Source organism: Agelaius phoeniceus, chromosome 23, assembly GCF_051311805.1.
Source record: "Agelaius phoeniceus isolate bAgePho1 chromosome 23, bAgePho1.hap1, whole genome shotgun sequence".
Taxonomy (NCBI): Eukaryota; Metazoa; Chordata; class Aves; order Passeriformes; family Icteridae; genus Agelaius; species Agelaius phoeniceus.
The window spans coordinates 7,045,820-7,071,306 of record NC_135287.1 but is presented as its reverse complement, the minus strand read 5'-3'; the positions used below and the strand labels follow the sequence as shown (position 1 = coordinate 7,071,306).

The following is a 25,487-nucleotide window of genomic DNA, read 5'->3' as shown; positions in this document are numbered from 1 at the left end:
GCACAAACCCTGCCTCTGCCCCTGGCAGCCCCAGCAGGGCACCCAGCCTGCCCCAGGATGTGACACCCCCTGGCTGAGCCAGCCCCCAGCACTGCAGATCCCTCACCTGAGGCCAGGTGAGAGCAGCAGGGGCAGCTCCCTGTCACTGCGTGTGCAGTGTCTCAGAGCACTCAGGGGAAGGGGGAACATCAGAAGAAGGAGCAAAGTCTCAGCTCCCACATGGCTGAGAACACCACATAAACTGAGAACAAAGCTTCTCCCCAGGGTGGGAAATGCAGAGACCCAGCTCTGGTTAAAAAGTTTTGCCATCATGCAAAGAGGAAAAAAAAAAAAAAGAGGAAAAAACAAGAAAGGAAACCTCCCCAAAAGCTCCCAGACAGAGAACCCAGCCCTTGCTGCCCTCCCAGCAATACTGGTTTTATCTCAGTGCCCCTGAAATGGGGAAGGAAGATCAGATCCAGAGCCCAGAGCTGAATCAGGCAAAAAGGAAGCTCAGAACTTCCACCTGAACGTGGCACAGCAAGAGAGGAAAGGGCAGGGAAGAGGGCAAGAAAGCCTCTAGAGTCAGCCCTGCCCCAAGAAAATTCCAGAACCATTTCCCACTCCAAGAGAGTGTGGGGATGCCACTGACAGAGAGAAACAAGGAATGCAAAATCCCCGGGGACTGCACCCACCCAGCCACCCCAGGCTGGCTTCCCTCTCCAGTTTGTCACCAAACCCATGAAAACACAAAGCCAGGGACTCCCCTCTCCCTCCTGCTGCTCCTGCCTCAGCCTGCAAGCACCAGCTCCCTCCTGTAATTTCTGATTTTGCAGCACAAACACCAGGGAGTAAATCTGGCACTGTCAGGGCTGTGCCTGCTGCTGCATCCTGCCACCCTCCAGGAGCATCTGTTTCCTTGGAAGGTGCAGGACAAGTGCTGATAAATGAGTAAAACCCTGAGGATTTCCAACAGCCAAGTGCACAAAAAGCATCTCTGGTGTCTCAGATCTCTGGGCCTGAGCCTCTCTCTGTGCTGAGACAGGCAAAGCTTCTACAAATAAATCTCTTTTGTCACCTCAGTTAGCTCCAGCACCAGCTCATGGGCACCAGGCCAATTTCAAATGCATGAAAATAGCATCTTTTGATAACACACAAACAACTGGGTGTATTTCTCTCCTCTCTGCTGCAATCCCTGGCCAGTGCCACGAGCCACAGACTCCATCCCTGCCCTGGAGCAGTTATTCCATGGACATGTGGTGCTGTGGGCATCATTTCAGAGCCTGACATGAAGCTGCTGTGCTGCCACACCACTAAAATCTGCTTTTATCTCACTGCCCTGCTCTCCTTCTGTCTGAGTCTGGATTTCCCTCCCAAGCCCAGCTCATTCCAGCAGCACCAGCACTCCACACCTGGGAATATTCTCAATATTTGTCTCTGGGACCTCACCAGAAGAGTGGAAAGGACAAAACACCGGTGTGGGATCAGCAGAGGTGATTCTAGAAAAGGCACTTTTACACCCAAATGGCTCCTGCCTTTCTCCCACCCCAAAGGAGAGCCAGGGAATCGTGGTCAGGGAGGATTCCATGAGCAATGCAACTCATTCTGAAAATAAAGCTTGGGGGTTTTAACGCAGAAAGGCAAAAGGGAAGAAAAAGAGAGATCAGGAAGAACACTCTAAGGAAGAGAACAAGGCCTAGCCAAGAAAGCACACTGAGGTTTTCTCTCTCCCTGCTGCAGCAGACAGGACAGGCAGGAATTTGGGAGCCAGATGTTGACATCTGCAACCCTTTTACTCAAATCCCCCAACTGCAGGGATCACAATAACAAACTCCTGGTGCTGGGGAGAGCAGCTCGGTGAATCACTCCTCAGAACAGAGCAGGATGTTCTCTCTATTACCAATTATTGCAATTTATCCTATTGCAGGCATTTCCCCCAAATTCTGGCCATGCCCTGGGGCACAGCCACTGTGATCACAGCTCAGGGCCAGAGGGGGACAGCAGAGACAAATAAACTGCATTTATCCCCTGCCCTTCACCTTCTGGAGCTTTCAGCTTTCCCAAACAAGGGATAAATTCTGCACAGCCCTGCCTGCCCCTCACTCCCACATCCCCACAAAGCCCTGAAAACCCCAACCCAGGCAGGAACTGCACTGAGGAAGAGGAGGGGTCTCTCCTTGCTCTGTGCTTGCAGAGCAGTGTTTGACATTTGCATTTAACTGCAGCCCTGAATGCTCCTAATGCTGCACCCATTCCCAGTCACCAGTCTGGGGTGTCACTGGGGGTACCCAGAGATGCTGCCAGGACTGACTCCACCTCCTCACCCGAAATTCCTTCAGTAAAAGTGAAATATTTAATGCCAAACATTCCCTGACCTTCCTCTTGCTGCTGGAATCCACTGCTAAAAGCCCCCAGGCAACTTTAAAGCAATTTAAAAGCAATTTTAGAGAGATGCCCTGCACCCCGCTGGGGTATTTTAAGACACAGAGGCAGTAAGAAATTTAGAGACAGCAAACTTAATAGTATTAGTGCTCATATTAATCAAAAGCTGGAGAGAGAGAGAGCACAGAGAAAACACTGGGGCAGGGAGGGGACAGCTGGGACAGGAATTCCTCTGAGGCCTGGGGAGATGCAGCGACTCAAATTCCGAATTCTTCAGCGCAAACTGCTCTGAGAATCTGATGCCTCCACCTGCCACAGCCCTGCAGATTATCCTGAAGGGAGAATGGGCAGGATCTGCCCATGAAACACAGCTGGGTGGTGCTCAAGTTACAGCTTCCCCTTGCTCGCTCTCTGGGATTTGGGATGGCTTCAAAACGATTTAAAAAATCAGAGCCTCCACTAAGTTGATCCTAAAAATACAAATCCAAGTCACCCAGTTCTGACAGCTCATTTTGTTCTCCACCTGACCCCTGTTATTTGCTTGGGAACTTTCCTTCTGGTCCATTTTGAAGCAAGAGGGCTACAAATCAGCTGCATTATTATTATTATTATTATTATTATTATTATTATAGCACAGCACTGAATGTGAAATAAAATCAAACCCCATTTGCACCAACCCCAGTCCCTGCATTGTCCCACCTCCCCCTCGCTGACCCTTAAAAATCAAAGACAAATGGAAATAATTGAGCAATTTGGAGCATTTTCTGCAGAAATGCCCCTCGTGCAAGGTTTCTCTGCATTGGTTTGGAAGTGGAGCATGATGCAGTCTCCTTCACACAGAAGGTCAAACTGAAGGAGTGCCATGAGCAAATAGGTGAGTTGGCTGGAGCAGAGGAGGCTTTCCTGGGGAAAAATGACTTTCCCAAAATGCAGGTTAGTGCTAATTCTTCCCTCTCTGAAGGAGAGGATGATTCACACTGGCAGCACAGAAAAAAAAATGGTGAAAAGAACATTTTTACATTTGCTTTTCATTTTAATTGCCTTTCCTTTCATTTTTTAGTGACGAGCAGAGTTCCTCACTCCCAACACAGCCACTTTGCTCATCCAAAAATTGCATCACTACATGCCAAGCAATTTCTACCTCTAGAAGCTGCTTCTTGTATGTACTGGCAATTCAAGTGGGTCAGATTAATGCTTGTTTAGTTGGTTACTGCACTAGAGATTTGTTAATCTGTGATGCTTAGAAGAGAAACCAAAAACCAAGAACCTAAAGAAGTTTTGCTAAAGCTCTGAGAATCTGATACCTCTTGTTTCTCGGGCCGGGTCCACGAAGCCTGGAGAGAACAGATATAGAACACAACAACAACGACAGAAAAAAAGCAATAAAAGTTTGTCAAAGGTTGCTTTCAGGTACCAGTGTTTGCAGCACATTGAGCTGGGTGCACATGCAGGCTCCAAGCTGAACATCTCCTCTGTGTGGGGTGGGGGGATCACAGCTTCCCTCTCCCATCAGTTTCAGGCTGGAATTCGCCATTTCACAGCCTCTGTTTTGGTTTTTAAATAGCTAAAAAAGGCTGCTGGCACCTCAAGGCTGACTTATTACATCAGGGACTGTTTCCTTTGTCACATCTCACCTTTCCTACACACCTGGTGCTCAGGAAGCGCCTCTGCCCACTGAGCTGCTGAGGGCAGCCCCAGGGTTGTGCCCCTGGTCCGTTTGCCACCCCACACCGATTAATTAATGCTAATAAAGGGCCCATCATGCATTTGGAGGCCTGGTTCCATGCAGGCTGTGCCAGGAGGAGGAGCAGCCCCAGCTCCCTGTGCTCAGGGATGGCAGCACCCAGCCCCAGAGCAGGGGAACATGCCCAAAGCTCACTGCAAAGCAAATATTTCCCACTCAGAGAGAGCCACCAGCAGCAAGGACCACGTTCCCTGTGGCTCACAGAGAGCCAGGCTGCTGTGCTCCATTCCCCCCCTGTAATTTATATTTCAGCTCCCTATGATTTGCTCAGGAGTCAGAAATCCCCAGGGTGGCAGCACTGGCTGAGAGGCACAGTGACATTGTGGGGGTGTCACAGCACACACGGGTGACAGGCATGGAGATGGAGGCTCAGGGAATGAGGATCAGAAACAGAGCCCTGCTGCCAGGGGACACTGAGATAGCACAGATGGGACACAGGGGACAGCAATGGGCTGGGCTGGCACGGGGACAGGAGCACAGGGAGCCCTGCAGGAAGGCCCAGTGGCACCACAGGGGTTAAACTGAGTTTGGGATGCAGGAGGGAGCTGATCCCTCTGCTCCTCACTCGCTTATTGAGAAGATGCTCCCTTGTTTTCTGGCCTGCAAGGAATTTTGGGCAGGGAGAGAAGCTCTCAGGAGAGCCAGCTCTGGATAAAGGATCAAGGATGTGTGTCTGGGATGCAGGAGGGAGAACTCAGAGCTGATTCCCCTGCTCCTCAGTCCTTTATTGTTTTCAGAGATGTTTTCTGCCCTGCAGGGAATGGTGAGCAGGGGAAGCAGCTCCCAGGAGATCCAGCCCTGGATAAAGCATCAGGGACCTGCAGAGCTTTTCCCTCCCATCCCCACAGGCTGAGCTGCACTATTGTCACTGCTGGGTGACAAACCCAGCCATGTCCCCACAGCTGCACTGGCTGAGCTCTCACAGGCTGGGACAGCCCCAAATCTGCCAGGAGGCACAGCTGAACTAAACCTGCCTCCTCCTTTGGGGCTTTGGGTGGGTTTTCCAGAATGTTCTGGGAGTTGAGGCATCTCTACACCTCTAAAACCTTCACTGAGGGATCATTACAAGAGCAAACAACACAAAGCAAGAGAGAAGCATCCAAGTACCTGGATAACAGAAATGTTCAAAAGTGGGTTTGAAAATTCCTAAAATAGCATTGTTTGTCCTGCATCAAAGACCATCCACTTCCCTGTGCTGGCCCAGAGAAAGAAAGTGGAGAATAAACTGAATATATGCATTTGGAACAGAATATTTAATAGAATTAAATATTCTAATAGAATTTGTAGTAGAGTATTTATAGAGCTGTTCTGACCTCAGGGTTTTCTGGACATCTGAAAGGTTTCCCTCAACTCAGAGCACAAGAGAGAGAATGAGAAAAGTGCAAGACAAACCGAAACAAAATGCACACACACACACACAAAATAATCCAGCCTAGAAAGTGCATGGGATATGATAAAACAATGTTTGCCCTGAAGGTTTGAACCAGCCCATGAACACATGGCAGCACCTCAAACCTTGGCTTTTCCCCCATCTCAAGTGTCAGAGCATGAACATTCCCCTTGCTATTGATCACCCACCTGAGAGCAGCAAGCAGAGTCTCAAAAACCAGCAAAAATGAGTTAGCAGTTTTGCACTGGGCTGTGATGGATTAACTGGCCTCAGAGGGGCGGCTCCTCTACCACTTATTCAGCTTTGGCATCCCCTCCCTGCCCAAGTCTGTCCAGGCTGGGATCCAAACTGCACAGCCAGCAGCACTGGAGCCCTTGGCACCTCCCAGGGCTAACAGAGACACAAACCCATGAATGAATAACCTCCAATCCTGCCCAAACAGGTGCCCCAGGCAGGCTGCAGCTTCTGCAGGCACAGGAAACATTCCCTGCACACTGCAGGGATTCACAGCAGCCCTGGGATCCAAGAGATGCTGAGAAAGAACTGAAGCTGCAGAACTCTGGCACCCTGATTAATAAAGTTACACATGGACAACGAGGGGAGGGGCTGACGTCATGGGGGCAATTAAAAAAGCTCATTTAGGAGCTGCAGGGCAGCTGTGGGGAGCAGGGACAGTGGACACCTCTGTTGCTCCAAGACTTTCAGAGTGTCACACTGAGCCAGAGCCCCTGGCATGGCCAAGGCAGCTGAGCCCTGAAACATCATCCTGTTAATAGGAGATTATTAATTAGCAACAACTCCTCACTCCTGCTTCTATCTAGGCCTTCTCTGGCTCCAAATTCTGCCTCCTGATCACTCATGAAACATCTCCAGTGCAGCAGCAGCACACCCAGCCTGCTCTAATTAAAGGAGCAATAACAACACCAGCACTCTCTTTCAAGAAGGAAAAAAACTGCTAATTATTTTTGCCTTTTAAGAACAAAATGGTGTTGATGGGATCAACAGAACGGGTGAGCACAAAAGGCAGGCAGGCTTTTGTGCTCTGGGGATGTGCAGTGTCAGAGGGCAGCAGGGAGCAGGGATGGACAGGCTCACTGTGGCCCCTGGAGAGGGAGCAGCCCTCACCTGCACCTGCCCAGCTCTGGGGGCTCATCCCCCCTGCCAGATGTTCCCTGCAGCTGGAGGAGCTGCTCTGAACAGGGTTTGGGGTGTCCCCAATTGAATCCCCCCAGTGAACACAGCAGGAATTGAAGGAGGTGCTCAGAGCCCAGGTGGCTCTCACAGGAGGGCACCTGTGACACTGCTCAGGGTGTGGCACTGCCCCAGGTGTGGCACCTGTGGCATTGCTCTAGGTGTGCACCTGTGGCACTGCTTTGGGTGTGGCTGTGCCCCAGGTGTGCCTCAGTTGTGTCACTGTCACAGGTGTGGCAGTGCCCCAGCTGTAGCACTGTCCCAGGTGTGGCACAGGTGGCAGTGCCCCAGGTTAAATTATGGAAAACTCCATAATGAGAGGAGAAGGGGCTGGTCCCTCTGAGCTGCAGTGCAATAACTGCATGGAGTGGCAGTGCCCCAGGTGTGGCAGTGCCCCAGGTGTGCCCCAGGTGTGCCCCAGGTGTGCCCCAGGTGTGGCAGTGCCCCAGGTGTGGCAGAGCCCCAGGTTAAATTATGGAAAACTCCTCCATAATGAGAGGAGAAGGGGCTGGTCCCTCCGAACTGCAGTGCAATAACTGCATGGAGTGGCAGTGCCCCAGGTGTGCCCCAGGTGTGCCCCAGGTGTGGCAGTGCCCCAGGTGTGCCCCAGGTGTGGCAGTGCCCCCCCCCAGCAGCAGCACAGCCCCCCCATGCCCCCATGCAGGGCCAGGGGCTGTGCTGAGCCCCCCAGGCCTGGCAGGACCTTTACACCTTTACCTTCTCCTCGCTGCTGATGTTCCTGCTGGAGCTCCTCCAGGTGATGGAGGGGATGGGGTCCCCCGAGGCCTCGCAGGTCAGCGTGATCTGATCCTCCAGCTCCATGGCTGTCTTGTTCTCCACGTAGGTGATCTTGGGTTTGGCTGGGGAGGAGGAGGAGGGAAAGGAGCCTTGGCTCAGGGGGGCTCAGGGTGAGCAGCGCTGGGGAGAGCTGGGACCATCTGGGACCATCTCCTGCCCGCTGGGGAAGGGGCACAGGGGCTTTCAGCAGGGCACCTCCTGCACAAGGGAAGGACCTGGAGAACCTCCCGTGCTCATTCCCACAGCTGAGGCTCCAAGGAGGAGCCAGTTCAGAGGGCACAAATGCTCTCCCCTGGGATTGCCAGCTCCCCCTTCCACCCCCCTGCCCAAATCAGCCCTTTGCCAAGCAGCTTGGGCAGGTGGCTGCACACAGGGCAGGGAGAATTCCACATTCCCCAACAATTCCAGACCTTGGGAGGGAGGGAGAATTCCACATTCCCCAACAATTCCATACCCCTGGGAGGCAGGGAGAATCCCACATTCCCCAACAATTCCAGACCCTTGGGAGGCAGGGAGAATCCCACATTCCCCAACAATTCCATACCCCTGGGAGGCAGGGAGAATCCCACATTCCCCAGCACCTCCAGACCCCTGGGAGGCAGGGAAGCTCCTGATTCACCCCTGCAAGCCTGAGGTCACTCCCACAGTACTGGGGTGGAGCTCACCTCCCCGTCCAGGCTGCAGCAAGCCCTGCTCAACTGCTAAACCCCTTTTAACAGCAGCTTTGGTGGATCAGGACTCCAGGAAATATCCTGGAGGGCACTTCCAGCAGGCTGTGGGTGTGACCCAGCAGCCCTGGCTGTGCTGGAGCAGACAGGAGCTGGGATGGACAGGATGGATGGCTCCAGACAGGAGCTCCAACACACCCAGCGTGGCACAGGGGCACAGGCACAGCAGCAGGCATGAACTACATGAATTAACCGGGACCAAGAGCTCCCCCAGCTCCCCCCATGTGCCCAGCACCCAGCTGGGCTGCCAGGGGCTGTTACCAAAGACTTTGAGGTGGATGGTGGCATCAGCCTCTCCAGCCTTGTTCTCAGCAATGCAGATGTACTCGGCCTCGTCGCTCTTGTCCACCCTGTGGATCACCAGCTCGGAGCCGTCCGAGTTGAAGCTGTATTTGTCCTCCTCCTCCTCCTCCACCTCCTCCACGGGCTCTCCATCCCTGGGGGCACAGAGCACAGGGGCTGTGGTGGCAGCAGCCAGCCCAGCCTGGTTCAGGCCTGGCCATGCAGTTGTTGCCCTGCAGCTCAGAGGGATCAGCCCCTTCTCCTCTCCCCGTGGGCTCCAGAGCTCAGCTGGAGACCCATTCCCACCCCTTCCTGCCCCAGCTCTCACCTCCTGCCACAGCACAGAGCTGTAACCCCCCCCAAAGGTGGTTTCTTGCCTACCAAGGCAACACTCCAAGCTGCCATCAGCCTTTCCAGGTCCCTCTGTGCTCCTAACCTTCACCAAAGGCTGCAGAATTCCAAGGACAGAGTCCCTGGAGTGGGAATCACTGCCTGGCAAAGCAGTGCAGGGAGCTGGGAGGGGACACAGCTGAGCAATGGGGAGAACTGAAGGAATCCCTTGGTTTGCTTTGCTTTATTAAACTGTTTTTATCTCAACCAACAGCATCTTCACCCTCAGATTCTCCTCCCTGGGTGGGCTCTGTGCTCCCAGCCTGACCCACAGCAGAAGGTGGTGTCACTGTCACATTTTCTGGAAAATCTCCTTGCCCAGGATTTTGCTCCTGGGAAGCTGAGAAGCCTCAGAGAAAAAGGAAAACAATAATTATCTGATTGGCTTCTCCTGTGTTTTGCTTTGGAATGTGGTTGGAGATTGTTCATCCAACAGGTGCATGTTTGATTGGTTTCATGTGAATTGTTTTAACTTAATGACCAATCACAGCCAAGCTGTGTCAGGACTCTGGAAGGAGTCCTGACTTTTTCATTATTATCTTTGTAGCCTTTCTCTATTCTTTAGTATAGCATAATATAGCATAATATAATATAATATGATATAATATAATATAATAATTTAGCCTTCTGAGAACACGGCCTCAGACTCATCATTCCTTCCTTTGACCCAGAAAATACAACAAGGTGACCTCAGCCCCATCACGAGGCCATTGCTATAAGCAAACCCAGCTCATCCCAGCCAGAACATTCCCTTTCCTTTGCAGGGGAAGCAGCCCTGGCCCAGCAGGACCCTGCACACAGCCTCTTACTTTGTCCAGGACACGGTGGGCTCGGGGAAGCCGTCAGCATCGCAGGCCAGGGTGACAGACTGGCTGAGGTTGGCAGTGGCGTTCATGGTGCTCTGCCTGGCACGCACAGAGGGAGGCACTGCAAGAGAGCAGAGCCAGGGTGAGCTGGGCAGGACAAAGGTGAGAGCCACAGAGAGCTCCTGGGCACCTCTGGTGGCACCCAAAAACCCTGTGAGCATCACCACCTGCAGGGTTTAACCAGAGAGTCTGAGACATGGCCAAAGTCACCAGCACAGGGGAGAAAGGGCAGTGGGTGGGGAGACAAAAAAGAAATCATTGTGGTGGCCAGAACCACTCGTGAGTGCCACCAAGCTCAGCTCCTCACTCGAACCCTCAGGCTCCTCGAGGGGTTATTTTCCTGTAAACACCTGGCAAACACTCCCTGTGTTCCATGGACATTTTACTGGACACAGCAGAGGAAGAGGATGGTGTGAGTGTGAGGCAGCAGCTCCTGCAGCAGCCTGGGGTGAGGTGCTGCTGCCAGCCCCTCACCGTTGACGATGACCTGGATGTCCTTGAAGTTGATCTCCCCACGGGCCAGGATCCTCCCCTCACACCTGTAGGTGCCCTCATCTGTCTTCTTGATGCCCCGGATCTGCAGGTAGTTGTTGGACAGAACGATGAAGCGCACTGCAAAGCACAAAGAAAGGCAAGGGAAGCTCACTCAGCCTCTCCTCTCCCTTTCCTCTCCCTCGCCACCAGCATTGGATCTGCTGCTGGAGCTGGATCTGCCTCTGCCCCTGCCCTGGGGCTGTGCTCAGGGAGGTGAACAGATCCAGGGGGACACAGCAGACGTGGCTGAACGATGGGGTGCACTGAAGGAATCCCTTGGTTTGGTCTGCTGTGCTTTGTTAAACTGTTTTTATCTCAACCAAAAGCATTTTCAGCCTCAGATTCTCCTCCCTGCGTGGGCTCTGTGCTTCCAGCCTAAGCCACAGCAGAAGGTGACCTCAGCCCCACCACGAGGTGCCACAGACACATTCACACTGCATCACACCAGTCAGGGAGCAGTTGGGGACTCCTGCCCCTGCCCAGGGGCTCCAGCCTCACCACCTGTGTGCCAGGTGTGGGAAACCTGCTCAGCTGGAGTCAGGGCCTGTGCCAGCCCCTCTGGACACAGCTGGCTGGAGCACTTGGGAAGAAAGGGAAATGTTCTTGCAAGAAGCTTCCAGCCCCTTTCCTCAGGAAGGTGGAGGGTGTCACAACACCCAGCTTTTCTGGCTGATGGCATTTCTTTCAATGTATTTTATTCCCAGCATTCCTTGGCTGATTCTGGTGCCAAAGCCTGGCGGCCCCTTCAGTGGGAACGCGATTGCCCTGCCACAGGCAAACCACAGCACCTGGGGTGACTAAATCCACACCCCATGGTCTTGGGTCGGGCACAGCTGCTTCCCCATCCCTTGTGGCCACCAGCACTGTGTGTGGGAGGGAGATGGACGAGAAGCAAGGCCTTACCATCCTTTTTGAGGATGACATCCCTGCCTTTGTGCTTCCAGATGATGGTGGGGGGCAGCGAGCTGACCACGTCGCACACGATCACAGCGTCGTCCCCTTCCTTGAACTCCTGGGGGGTGGGAGCGTTCTTGAACATCAGCTTTTCTGGAAAATGGGAAAGGAGAGGGTCACTGCAGCTTCCTCAGCACAGCTGGAGCAGAGAAACCCCCAAACCCCAGAGATCTCCTTGTTCCCAGGTGGGAGTGAATCACTGCCCACAGCATGCCTCTTACTGTGATATTTTATAAAAATCCCTTCACCAGGATTTCTTCTCCTAAGAACCTGGGAAGCTTCAGCTTCTCCCTGTTTTGGTACTTCAGAATGTGATTTGGAGAATTGCTTACTCAGCATGTGAATTGTTTTATTTTAATGACCAACCACAGCCAGCTGTGTCAGACTCTCTGCGTCTATCACAGGTTTTTATTATTCATTCTTTTCTGACCTTTCTCTATAGTTTATTATAGTTTTAGTATATAATTTCATATCATATCATAATAAATCAGCCTTCTAAGAACATGGAGTCAGATTCACTCATCTCTCCCCTTGTCAGGGCTGCTGCAAATTCTACACAGGGGGGAAAGGAAAGAGCCAGGGGGGTGTCACTGTCACATTTTCTGGAAAAATCCCCTTGCCCAGGATTTTCTCCTGGGAAGCTGAGAAGCCTCAGAGAAAAAGGAAAACAATAATTATCTGATTGGCTTCTCCTGTGTTTTGCTGCTTTGGAATGTGGTTGGAGATTGTTTATCCAACATGTGAATTGTTTTTACTTATTGGCCAATCATGGTCAAGCTGTGTTGGGGCTCTGGAGAGAGTCATGAGTGTTCAATATTATCTTTGAGCCTTCTGCCTGTATCCTTTCTCTATTCTTTAGTGTAGTTCAGTATAGCATTCTTTTATATAATATAATATCATAAAATAATAAATCAGCCTTCTAAGAACACGGAGTCTGTCAGATTCTCAATTCCCTCATTCCTTCCAATGTCAGGGGGTCTCAGAAAACACCACAGGGGGCAAGGGAACAGCCAGGGGGGGCAAGGAAGGAGCTGGGTGGGGCAAGACAAGAGTGAAGGGGCAAGACAAGAGCTGGGAAGGCAAGGAAAGAGCCAGGGGGGAAAGGAAAGAGCCAGGGGGGAAAGGAAAGAGCCAGGGGGGAAAGGAAAGAGCCAGGGAAGAAAGGAAAGAGCCAGGACAAGAGCTGGGGGGGCAAGGAAAGAGCCAGGGGGGAAAGGAAGGAGCTGGGGGCCAAGGAAGGAGCCGGAGGGGCAAGGAAAGAGCCAGGGGGAGCGTGACAAGAGCCAGGGGGCAAGACAAGGGCCATGTGGGGGCTCCTTACGGAAAATCTTGACGTTGACAGTGGCCTCGGAGTCGCCCTCCTCAGGGCTGCTGACCACACACTTGTAGATGCCGGCGTCGTCGATGTTGGCGTTGTAGATGGTGAGCGTGGAGGAGAAGTCATCGTTGCGCACCACCGAGATGCGCTGCTGGCCCGGGCTCAGCCGCTCCCCGTTCGGGGAGAACCACGAGATGTCCTTGGACCTGGCCTCCCCGGCCACTGCAGGGGACAGAGAGAGAGAGCAGGGTGAGACAGGCCAGGACTGCAGCATCCCCAAACCCCACTGCTGAGGGAATGCCCAAAACCCCAGGGTCTGCCCCAAACCCCACTGCTGAGGGTCTGCCCCAAACCCCAGTGCTGAGGGAATGCCCAAAACCCCAGGGTCTGCCCCAAACTCCACTGCTGAGGGTCTGCCCCAAACCCCAGTGCTGAGGGCTCTACATGGCCCAGACCCCAGGGCCTGACTGACTACACAGCAGCAAACAGCCCAGTGAGACAGCCCAGCCCTGCATGGCCCCAAACCCCAGGGTCTGCCCCAAACCCCACTGTTGAGGGTCTGAGTGACCCCACAGCAGCAATTCCATCCCAGCAGGGTCTGTCTCATTTCAAACTGAATAAATAAACCCAGGGGCCTTCGGCCAGCACCCACCTTGACATAAGAAGAACTTGGACTCTCCAACGCTGATCTCCCCCTGGCTTGGAACGATGTCCACTTGGAGAGAGGCTGGGAAGGGAATGAGCACAGTCAGACACGGGCTGTGGGCTCCAGCAAAACACCTTTGCCAGCCTTACAATCCCCATGGATCCCTCATTCAATTCACAGTCCAGGATGACACCTGCTTTGTGATCTGAACTGCTGGTTTTAAACACCAGAGGTTTTAAACGTGAGAGAAGGGTTTTAAACATGAGAGAAGGGTTTTAAACATGACAGCAAAGTTTTAAACACCATAACAAGGTTTTCAACACCACAACAAGGTTTGAAGCACCAGAGAAAGGTTTTAAAGCTTTTTAAAGCAAAGGACAGCACCTCTGCCCTGTCCATTCCCATTTACCAGCAGCCCCTCCCAGTGCACACCCACGCAGGCCCAGTGCCCTTTTCCCCCAGCACCATCCCTGCCTCCTTCTTCATTGCATAAATTATGACCCATTAGGCAGAAAATGTAATTGGATTCTGGCTCTCCTCCAGCTATAGCTTAATTCCACAGCAGATCTGTGGCCTAACAAGCCCGGGTCAAGTTGAATTTGAGGACGCCAAAATAGGTTTTCTTTGGAAAACACCCTCTGTGCTTTCATGTAGTGCACGGAAAGCTGAAAATCTCTCTCCCAGAGCAGCTAATTTTACCTCCAGACCACAGAGGCATTATTCCAGCTGCCAAGCACACCTGGGGTTTTGAGAAACAAGCACTGCTTCAGCAATGAAAACCTGGCTGTGCGTGCCAATGGCAACACTGCTTAAAGTGCTGGGGAAACACCTGGGCTGGGGGTCAGGCACTGAGTCTGGAGTGGGGGAGCTCTGCCTGCCCTCAGGGGGAAAGCACAGCAATATCAGGATTTTCTGAGCACGTTCCTGTGGCCAACACCCCCCCTGCCACAGCCCTTCTCTCCAGGAGAAGCAATAATGGGAGCTGGGATAGCCCCAGTGCAAGGCCCCTGCACTTTGCTGCTCTCCTCTCTGCAGCTCAGCAGCTGTCCTGATAAATTCCAAATACCCAAAACGCCAAGAACGCAGCCAGGAGCCGGCTGGAAGCAGAGCTGGGACTGCTGAGGGCTCCAGCTCTGCCCAGGGTCACCCAGGGGCTGCAGATCTTGCAGTGACTCCAGACAGGGACATTCAGGTACCCCTGGAGCTCCTGAGCTGGGAAAGCCAGCCCAAGGAAGGGCTTCCAGAGCACTTCTCTGCTCAGCACTGGGAGCTGCTGAAATGGGAACCCTCTGGGATCTGACAGAAATTCAGATTTCTCTCCCCACACTGCACTCTGCAAACGCAGCCCTGGCAGGGCTGGCCAATGCCTCTCACCCCGTGCCCAGGTGATTTCTGCTCCAGGCTCTGTGGAAAGCACTGAACTCTCCATCACCCCCAATTCAGCACCTGGGCTGCACCTTTACAGCTTTTTTCAGCCTGGCTGTGCCACACCAGCTGCACACAACAGGAGGAAATCACACAAGCAGGGACCATCTCACTGCAAATACAGAATAAAGAACGATTTGCAGAGCCCGTGGTTATGGGGAAAGCCCTGGGGGTTTAATGCACTGAAACTACGCTAAAGAATACAGAAAGAATGCAGACAGAAGGCTAAAAAGATAATAATGGAAAATTCCTGACTTGTTCCAGAGTCCTGACAGTGCCTGACCTTGATTGGTCATTAAGTTAAAACAATTCCCATGAAACCAATCAAACATGCACCTGCTGGATAAACAACGTCCAAACCACATTGCACAGCAGCCAAACACACAAGAAGCAAATGAGATAATATTGCTTTCATTTTTCTCTGAGACTTCTCAGGAGAAGAAATCCTGGCAAAGGGATTTTTCAGAAAAATTTCTGAAATTTTTCAGATTTCTCAGAAAATCCCAGTGAAGGGATTTTTCGGAAAATGTGACAGTGACATTCCCAGCTCCTCTGTCCTCACTTCACACCAGAGAGCCTGGGTGTGCTGCCACTGTCACCGAGACACACGAGTCCCCAGAACAAGGGGCTGTGCCTGCTGGGAAAAATGAGTATTTTATGATTGGCTTTTGGCAGATATTCAAATGAATGTTATATGTGCTATGTTAGAAAGTGATGCTGCGTTAATTTTCTTAAGCAGTGTGTTAAATATAGTTTTAGGTTACAACATAATGTTAAAATAGAAAGTGTGCTGTGTAAGATACTTTTTTAAAGAAAGGACTGGCACTGAGATAGCAGCCACAGGACACCTGAATATTTCAGAGAAATGGAATTTATTGCTCCCTTATCAGCAGAAATGAACTTCTGCCTGCCTTGCTCAGCCCTGAAGAGCTGTCAGGATTCAGAGGAAGCAGCTGACCCTGCCCAGCCAGAATCCTGTGTTTGAATGGAATTTCTGCACCATGGATGAGGTGTATGAATATGCAACAGGCTGTTGCTTTTAAGGGTTAATCCTCTGTTCATGTGGGTCCTTTTTCAGGCTTATTTTGCCCAAAAAAGATACCTGGACTATCCTTAAATCTTTGTTTTTATTGTCTCCGAGTGTCTGAATCCAAATTGTCCAAAATTATTATTACTCTAATTCTATTGCTATTTTTATAACCATTTTATTACTATGAAACTTTTGGAATTTTAAAACCAAGTGATTGGCGTTTTTCACACCTGCAATCTCACCAACCATGCCCACCCTCAGCTCACACACAAAGCCAGCTCTGCTGATTTTAATCGCTGTTTAATCGTTATTTTTGCTTTGCAGCTCAGGGAAATGGGGACTATTTTTTCCACTCTTCGTTTAATAGACACTGCGAGCCCATTTGTATTCTGCTTCCAACTTCAAGCAATAAAGGCCTTTTTAGCATCACATAATAACTGCATTAAAAGGCCCTCTTCATAATCACACAATAACACTTTTTATAGCTCTGCCCTCCCCCATATCTTTTATCTGGTTATAAAGTTCCCCAGCCCCCAAAAAATGCTGAATAATTCCCCATTGATTAAAAAAAAAAAAAAAAGAAAAGACAACAAATTTGCTAATGCAACTTCCTGTTCATCTGTAGTTCAATATAATTAGTTTTGCATCTCAACAAAAGAAATGAGCTCAAATTAAGCCGTGGTTTTGATAATAGGCAGGGAGGCTGTGTCCCTGCTGGGCTCAGGCTGAGCTTAAGGCAGGAGGCTGTACCTGGGCAAGAAATAAAGGAAATAAAGTAAATAAAGTAAATTGTTGGCAACTGGGTCTGTGGCTGCCCAAATTCCAAAGGTGACACACCTGGAACAGGACTACGAGTGCTCACACTGCTCTGGCTCCACAAAAGGAGTATCCTGGAACACTAAACACACCCAGTTAGGGATTTACTGTGGGCTTCTATCCCCTCAGACAAATGGAGCTCAGCCCCTCGCATCCCTCCCTTCCCACAAAAGCACTGCTCCTTTCCAGCCCCAGCAGCTCAGCTCTGACCCTGAGAGGGCTCACCTGGAGCTCAGCAAGGACTGGAATCCTCCTGGAATCCTCACCTGGAATCCCTCCCTTCCGAAACCATCACCTCCTGAAATCCTCCTGGAATCCTCACCTGGAATCCTCACCTCCTGAAACCCTCACCTCCTGGAATCCTCCTGGAATCCTCACCTCCTGAAACCCTCCTGGAATCCTCACCTTCCGAAACCCTCCTGGAATCCTCACCTTCCAAAACCCTCACCTCCTGAAATCCTCCTGGAATCCTCACCTGGAATCCTCACCTTCTGAAACCCTCACCTACTGAAATCCTCCTGGAATCCTCACCTGGAATCCTCACCTTCTGAAACCCTCACCTACTGAAATCCTCCTGGAAGCCTCACCTCCTGAATCCTCACCTGGAATCCTCACCTTCTGAAACTCTCACCTACTGAAATCCTCCTGGAAGCCTCACCTCCTGAATCCTCACCTGGAATCCTCACCTTCTGAAACCATCACCTACTGAAATCCTTCTGGAAACCTCACCTCCTGAAATCCTCCTGAAATCCTCCTGGAATCCTCACCTGGAATCCTCACCTACTGAAATCCTCACCTCCTGAAATCCTCCTGGAATCCTCATCTCCTGGAATCCTTCTGGAATCCTCACCTCCTGAAATCTTCCTGGAATCCTCACCTGGAATCCTCACCTCCTGAAATCCTTCTGGAATCCTCACCTCCTGAAACCCTCACCTCCTGGAATCCTCACCCCACTCCAGCACTGGGGTCTCCCCACACTCACATCCCCAGGGATGTGCCCACACTGCAGCTCCCTCCCACCAAGGGCTAAACTCAGCTCTAAGGGCTCTCCCTCCCTCCCACTCTGAGCCCAGGAGGGAATTTGGATGGGCTTTGCCTTGGAGTGGGTCTCCAGGAGCAGGAATTCTGTCACAGGTAACCCAGGAAATGATGCATTACTGCAACAAAGCCCAGAGAAAACCCAGAATCAAAAAAAAAAAAAATTCAGAATCAAAAAACCCCAGAATAAATAAAAAAAGAATAAAAAACCACCATAATCAAAAACAAAAATAAAAAACAACCCAGAAACAAAAAACCCAGAATCAAAAAAACCTAGGATAAAAAAAAAAAATAAAAAAAACAGAATTAAAAAAAAAAAAACAGAATCAACAAAACCCAGAATACAAAAAATCCAGAATACAAAAAATCCAGAATAAAAAAACCCAGAATAATAAAAAAACCAAAATAAAAAAACCCGAAATCAAAACATCCAGAATATCTGGGCAAACAAAGCCCAGCAGGGACGAACTCAGGTGTCACCGAACCCCTGGCTCCGTTCTCACAGGCTGCACCTTGAATTCCCTTCATTTCTAGCAAGGATTCACCAACTCAACCCAATTCCAGGAATAAAAACCACCAGGAAGGAAGCAGCTCCTGGATGCGGCGGGCACATGGAGCAGGGGCGGGATTTGCAGCAGATTACGGTGAAAGCCCCGGGGGTTTAATGCACAACAAAGGCTTAACAAGACAAAGACAAGGCTCCTGAGCGCGGTCACTTTATTAAAAATGCGCCGAGCGCTCGGGAGGAGGAGGAGGAGGAGGAGGAGGAGGAGGCAGCAGCTGGGATTGATCCCAGCTGGGCTGCGGATCCCATTCCTGCCCCGTCGCCATGGCAACCGCTCCTAAATCTGCCAGGAACGGGAGGCGGGGATGGAGGAGCCCTTTGGGCAATGGCAGGACCCGGAGAGAGGGCAGGAGCAGCACGGAACAGCCCGAAATAAAGGGGTCCGAAGGGCAGGGACACCCCAAAGTAAAGACACCAAATTCACCTTCAGGGAGGGACGTCCCAAAATAAAGACACCAAAGCCACCTCTGGGGAGGAACATCTCAAAATAAGAACAAAGGCACCTGCAGGGGAGGGACACCCCAAAACAAAGACACCAAATTCACCTGCAGGGGAGGGACACCCCAAAGGAAAATCCCCATTTCCACCGGGATTCCCCATTCCCAGCAGGACCTGCTGGATGCTGGGGGTGGCAGAAGGGCAATTCAGTCCCTGCTGCAGGAAAAGCAGCTGCTGTTCACTTCCAGAGCCGACAAAATTCAAATTATTCTATCAAAGGGCCCAGCCTGGACACTGAGGAACCAACTGCTGTTCTCTTCCAGAACCGACAAAATTCAAATTATTCTATCAAAGAGCCCAGCCTGGACACTGAGGAGCCCCCTGGCCTGGGGGTCTCACCCAGCACCCCCAAGGGACAGGGGGGCTCTCCCAGCCAAGCCCACCCATCCCTGGGGATGGTTTCAGAGTGCCAGGGATGGGTGGGCTGCAGTCAGGGCCCAGGCAGCAGTGGCAGCACAAAAGCACAGGCAGGGCCCTCAGAGACTCCTCCTCTGCTCCATTCCAGTCAGGATTATTCTGCTCCTGAGCAAAGCGACACGGCCAAGCTGATGTGGGGAATCTGTGCAGGGAAAAGGGAATCATTCCAATTATGTCCACCTTGTGACCCCATCACTTCCTTGTACAGGATCTGCTCACAAGAGCTTTTAATTTTTAAATGACCACAAGGCACAGCAAAAAATGATCCTATTAACACCTTTCCCTACAGAAATTTATGAATTGCAGTAAAACTTCCCAGACATCTCAGTGTTTTTTACATGGAACACAATTTTATGCCTCTTTTGATGACATTCTTGATAAAAGCTTTTTATTGCTATGGATCATAAAACTAATAGTCCTATTTACCACAGCAAATATTTTCATTTACCTGAGGCAGGGTAAGCCAGGATGCTTTATGGAGCCATTAAATCAGAGGATGGACAACTTTAATTAAAAACCAAGCAAGTTACATCTCATGCTGGAACAGAAATCTGGGTGGGTGAGAGGGAAGAACCTGGAGCAGATGAGAGAAGCAGGATTTGTAAAAGCTCAGGACTCAGGGCTGCTCTTGCAGCAGCCAGGTTGTCTTGGCAGGGTGCAGAGCAGCACAAACTGCATCCTGCAGTGTGAAAAATGCCAATCACTTGGTTTTAAAATTCCAAAAGTTTCATAGTAATCAAATGGTTATAAAAATAGCAATAGAATTAGAGGAATAATAATTTTGGACAATTTGGATTAGGACAATATGAGACAATAGAAACACAGAGTTAGGGACAGTCTGGGTAACTTTTCTGGGCAGCCCGAAAAAGGGCCCACATGAACAGAGGATTAACCCTTAAAAGCACCAGCCTGTTGCATATTCATACACCTCATCCATGGTGCAGAAATTCCATTCAAACACAGGATTCTGGCTGGGCAGGGTCAGCTTCTTCCTCTGAATCCTGACAGCTCTGCAGGGCTGAGCAAGGCAGGCAGAAGTTCATTTCTTCTGATAAGGGAGCAATGAATTCCATTTCTCTGAAAGATTCAGGTGTCCTGTGGCTGCTATCTCACTGTGAGTCCTTTCTTAAAAAGTATCTTACATAGCATAGTTTCTACTTTAACATTATGTTATAACCTAAAATTATCTTTAACACACTGCTTAAGAGAATTAACACAGCATCACTTTCTAACACAACACATATAATATTCATTCGAATATTTGGGAAAAGCCAATCATAAAATAGGCATTTTTCACATGCAGGGAGCACAAAATTCCTGTTTGTCAGGCAGGAGGGGCTCCAGGGAGGAGCTGCTCCTCTTCCTCAGAGGCAGCAACCCCTGCTCCCTGCCAGCCCCGCTCCTCCCCAGCAGCACCCCCAGCCCCAGATTTCAACCTCAAGTACTGTTGCAAGGGGCAATAATTACTATGAACTTCATGATTCACAGAAAACTAACCAATCTCTATTAAAAAAAACCCATTACTCTCATAAACACATTGCAACGAGACCTAGTTGGTCCTGCAATCCAAACACCATCACCACTGAAGTGTAGAATTTGGGAAATTCATGTGTAGAATGAGGGAAATTCGTGTGCAGAATTCAGGAAATTCATGTGTAGAATTTGGGAAATTCATGTGTAGAATTCGGGAAATTCATGTGTAGAATTTGGGAAATTCATGTGCAGAATGAGGGAAATTCATGTGTAGAATTCGGGAAATTCATGTGTAGAATGAGGGAAATTCTTGTGTAGAATGAGGGAAATTCTTGTGCAGAATTTGGGAAATTCATGTGTAGAATTTGTAGAATGTCACCACTGATAAATTAAGAAAGCAGCCTTTGCTAAAGAAATCTCCAGAACACATCTCCCAAGTTCACAACAAGTACAACAAGTAAAGATCAGAATTATTTCCCATTCTTTTCTCTGATGTCCTCTGCAGTGCCACTGGAAATTGTGGGTAACATTTCAGTGTGTGTTAACAGCAAGAGAAAGAACCTCCAGAACATAATCAGGGCTATCAGAATCATCAATAAAAACTGGAATATTATTATAACCAAAGCAGAAGGCTGGGAAGAACAACATGCTGATCCACTGCTCTGTTTGCTCAGCAAGCACAGGAAGCAAAGATCCCTTTAGGCAAGGGAGAACTGAGCTTGTTCACTGCTCTCTGCTGCCCACCCCTCCAGCTCTGTCTGCACAGCACAGCCAAGGTGAAGGCAATAAATCAGAGCCCCTCCAATGACAGGAACCGTTCACACAACCCCAGATTTAGACATCATTTACAGAAGCTCAGAAACAGGTGATGCCAAGGGAGGAACAAAAAGAATCTGAGCCCGGCCAGGGGGTGCAAAGCCTTGAGCATCAGCTGTGAGTGACAGGATAAACACTGCCAGGATTGCCAGGAGCCAGGAAAAACCTTCAGCCCTCATCCCCTCGTCCCTGGCCTCTGGGCAGGCCCTGGAAACCCAGGGGAATTCACAGCACAAGAAATGTAATCACTGCAACCCATCAGCTGTGCAAGGCACACAAAAAGGCTTCAGCTGAGCTTTTGTGGCCAGAATTTAAGAGAAATTCGGGAGCTCAGCTCTGAACCTCCCTCGGTCTCTACAAGCAAGACACTCCTTGAAATAACTTACTCCTGCTTGCAAGAATTTACTCCAGGACTTGCAAGAATTTTCTCCAAGAAAGCACCAAGAGAAAACCTCCAGTGATCTCCAAACACAACTGGAAAACTTACTCCTGCTTGCAAGAATTCACTCCAAGATTTGTAAGAATTTTCTCCAAGAAAGCACCAAGATACAATCTCCAGTGATCTCCAAACACAAAATGGATTTTCACTGGATTTTCACACCTCTCTCTCCAGTGATCTCCAAACACAACTGGATAACTTACTCCTACTTGCAAGAATTTACTCCAAGATTTGCAAGAATTTACTAAATTTTATGAAATTTATAATTTAACTTAATTAAATTATACTAGATTATATTTTTGCAGGAAAGCACCAAGACACAATCTCCAGTGATCTCCAAACACAAAATGAATTTCACTGGATTTTCACCCCTTCAGTGATCTCCAAACACAACCGGATTTTCACACCTCTCTCTCCAGTGATCTCCAAACACAAAATGAATTTCACTGGATTTTCACACCTCTCCTTCTGCAGTAAAATCCAGGATAGAGGGAAAATTGAAGAAAAGGGAATCAGACTCCTGCTGCTGCTGGGTGCCTGACACTCTGAAAAACCCCAATAAAATGAAGAAGGCACCCACAGAGATTCATGTCCTCATCCCAAGATGACTTTGGACACTGATGTCTTTGGCTGATGCTAACAACAGGGCTCTCATCCAATCAGCTTTGCCACGTTTTCCTGGTCCCTGCAATGTTTTAATTGGAATTACAGTGTAAGAAGCACTCACTGCAAGGGAACGGGAAGGGAAGGAGATGCTCAGTGATCTGTGAGGGCAAAGACCTTTAAAGCACCTGAGGATTCCTGCTGAATTCCTGCCCTCCCACACTCCCTGCTCCTCCCCTGGGTGTGAAATGACAGCACAAGAACAGCAGCACTGCTCTGGAATACAGAGAACAGCCAGAAAAGGCAGCAGGAGTCAGAGAAACGTCCTCTGAGAGCAGCAGCAGAATGGAAATGTCCCCAGAGTGACAAGGGATCGATGTGCTGAGTGCCAGAGCCTGGCCAGCACTCCTGCCCCACTAAACCCCCCTGCAATCACCACCATTAATTGCTCTTTGCTTTAAAGCATCCCCAGGGAGCACTGAGAGACACAGCTGAACATCCCAGATCCAATATCCTGCTGCCACCCCATTGTTCAAGGCTGAAAAGAGGAATTTGATCAGTGCAGAGCTTCATTTGAGACAACACAACATTGCCCACCCACCCCAGGTCCAACATCCCTGCTGCCATCCCCACCACAGAGCCCATCTCTGCTTTTCCAGCCCAAATCCCAGCCCTGACTCCAGAACCAGGAATATGAGAGGAAATCACACACTGCAAACTCTGCCCATCGTTTCACACACTGCAAAATCACACTGCAAACTCTGCCCATTGTTTCAGGCTGAAAAATGGAATTTTATCAGTGCAAAAATTCAGCTGGGACAACACAACATTGCCCACCCACCCCAGGTCCAACTCCCTGCTCCCATCCTCATCACCAGAGCCCATCTCTGCTCTTCCAGCCCAAATCCCAGCCCTGATTCCCCAGCCTCACCCAGGCTGTGCAGAGAAGCAGGAACAAGAGGGGAAATCAACGCTGCAAACTCTCCCCATCATTTCAGGCTAAAAAATGGAATCTGATCAGTGCAAAAACTTCATTTGGGACAGCACAACATTCCCCATCAAATGTGGGGACAGGCATCACAAAAACAGCCATGGCAGAAGGTTCTGGAAGGGATGAAACTGGAATACCTTCTTCCCACAATTTCTATTAAATAATAAATTGTTTTCTTTGTTACCCACATTCCTTTGGTTATTTGCAAGGCCCTTTTCTCACCATCTCCCAAAAACAGAGTTCAGGATGTCACCTTTTCCCTGAGAAAACTTGGATATAAAAACCCTCCCCTATCAACACAGATGAGGAAAAAACCCCACACAAATCAAAACCTCCTGAGTTTATCTGACAATAAAAGGTCAATGCAGGTTTTTTTTGTTTATAATAAAAACAATACTGGTGTAAACTGGGGCAAATAAGGCCAGAAAGGACAAAGAACAGGTCTAGGCTGCAGCAGAAAATCCTGACAGGATGAGCAATGTCCCTGACATTCTTCAGTGGCAATGGAAGTGGAGAACTGAACATTCCTTAGAGAAAAATAAAAAGGAAAACATCTTCAGCCCTGCTCCCTTCATCCCCTGCCCAGCAAGCACATGAAATAATCCTTTGTAAGTGCCCATGAAAACTGGGATTCCTGCCAGTTTCCTGAATTACACATGGATGGGGGCTCTGCCCTCCTAAACCATGTATTTTAAGGTCAGAAAGCACCACTCTGCTGATCTGCTCCTTCAAAGGATCCAGAAAGGAACAAAGGCAAAACCTGCAGGAATGGCTCAGTTCAGCCCCAACATTCACTGGGGATAATCTGGATTCTGACAGGTCAGGACAGCCAAGAAACTGCCTTTATTTCAGTGAAATTAAACCCGATTTCGGTGACATTAAACTCAATTTCAGTGAAATCAAACTCAATTTCAGTGAAATGAGACCAAATTTCAGTGAAATTAAACCCAATTTCTTTGTGCCTGCAAGTCAGGCGCTCACAGCACAGGATTCCAACCCTGCCCTCCTCCACCCCAATGAAGTTCTCCAAAATTCCCAGCACAAACCTGTGCCATGCATTACACACAGAGCCAGGAACCAGCACTGCACCCGAGGACAGCAGCACTTTCCACTCTAATTCAGAAAACACTTGGGCTCAGGCACACAGCACAAGGTTAATGGCCATGGAAGGGCAAAAAGGACCTGGTGTTCCCATTTTCCAGGATGCCTGATGAGGGAGAAAGAGCTGGCATCAAAGCTGGTGCAGCAAGTGGAAAAGCAATATTAATTCACCTTCTGCTGCACAAACAACCCTCTCTGCTGAGATTCTGGGGTGTCTGTGCAGGCCAGGAGCTGGACTTGGCTGATCCTGGTGGCTTCAGGATATCCTGAGATTCTGGGCAGACACAGAAAGGGAGGAGTGGGAGCAGCCACCCCTTTTCTGTATTTTCTGTATTTTTTTGTATTTTCTGCATCTTCTCTCCCCACATTTTTATCAGAAGCAGATGGGGCCCCTGCCCAGAGCCTGCTCCAGCTCTGCCACTGCTATTTCTGCATCTCTGGGACACATTTCTGCTGCCACTAACAACTGCTTGCTGCTGGGATGAAGGCCACAGTGGGGCTGGGAGGGGTTATTTTTGTATTCCTGGGTCCCACAATGAAATCCCATCAACGTGGCCCCTCCCCAGCAGAAAAAAGCAGCTGGGACAGGCTGCAAGAGGCACGAGCACAATGCAGACCGAGAGAGGTAAAATAACCAACATTCCTTTCCCCAGAGCCACTGATGGCAAAGGAAAACTCGTCCACTCATCCCAAATTCCTGCTCTGCTTGGGTCAGCCCAAAATGCAAACCCAACCCAGGAGTTCCACAGCAGGAGGCAGAGCTGGCACTAAGAGCAAATCCTCCCTGAATAATGAATGGCCTCAGTTTGGGCATGGTGACCCCCCAGAAATGCCAAAGCAGATTCCTGTGCAACACTGCAAACAGCAACATTATAATATATTATAGATGTATATATGTATATATATGTGTATTATGTATGTATATATGTATTATATGATTATAATGTATTATATTATATGTGTTATAATATATTATATATGTATATATGTATACAGACATGTATTATATATGCATATATGTATTATAATATATTATTATAATACATTATAAGCATTATAATATATTATATATA

At 49.6% G+C, this 25,487-nt stretch overlaps 1 protein-coding gene across 11 annotated transcripts in view; it reads right to left on the bottom strand.

The window, feature by feature from the left end:
- Window positions 1-25,487, bottom strand: part of NCAM1 (neural cell adhesion molecule 1) — a 93,698-nt gene that overhangs the window by 35,556 nt on the left and 32,655 nt on the right. For 7 of the 11 annotated variants that reach the window (XR_013185042.1, XM_054647361.2, XM_054647362.2 and 4 more), the window contains exons 2-9: window positions 13,209-13,283; window positions 12,560-12,778; window positions 11,188-11,331; window positions 10,225-10,362; window positions 9,694-9,811; window positions 8,474-8,649; window positions 7,404-7,546; window positions 3,666-3,695 (exon numbers count right to left, since the gene is read on the bottom strand). Coding sequence is in view for 10 of the 11 variants with exons in the window: in XM_054647361.2 (XP_054503336.1) it covers window positions 3,666-3,695; window positions 7,404-7,546; window positions 8,474-8,649; window positions 9,694-9,811; window positions 10,225-10,362; window positions 11,188-11,331; window positions 12,560-12,778; window positions 13,209-13,283 (1,043 nt within the window). In the remaining variant the exon portion in view is untranslated. The remainder of the gene's footprint in view (window positions 1-3,665; window positions 3,696-7,403; window positions 7,547-8,473; window positions 8,650-9,693; window positions 9,812-10,224; window positions 10,363-11,187; window positions 11,332-12,559; window positions 12,779-13,208; window positions 13,284-25,487) is intronic. The other 4 variants (XM_054647363.2, XM_054647364.2, XM_054647366.2 and 1 more) reach the window with 1 other exon arrangement.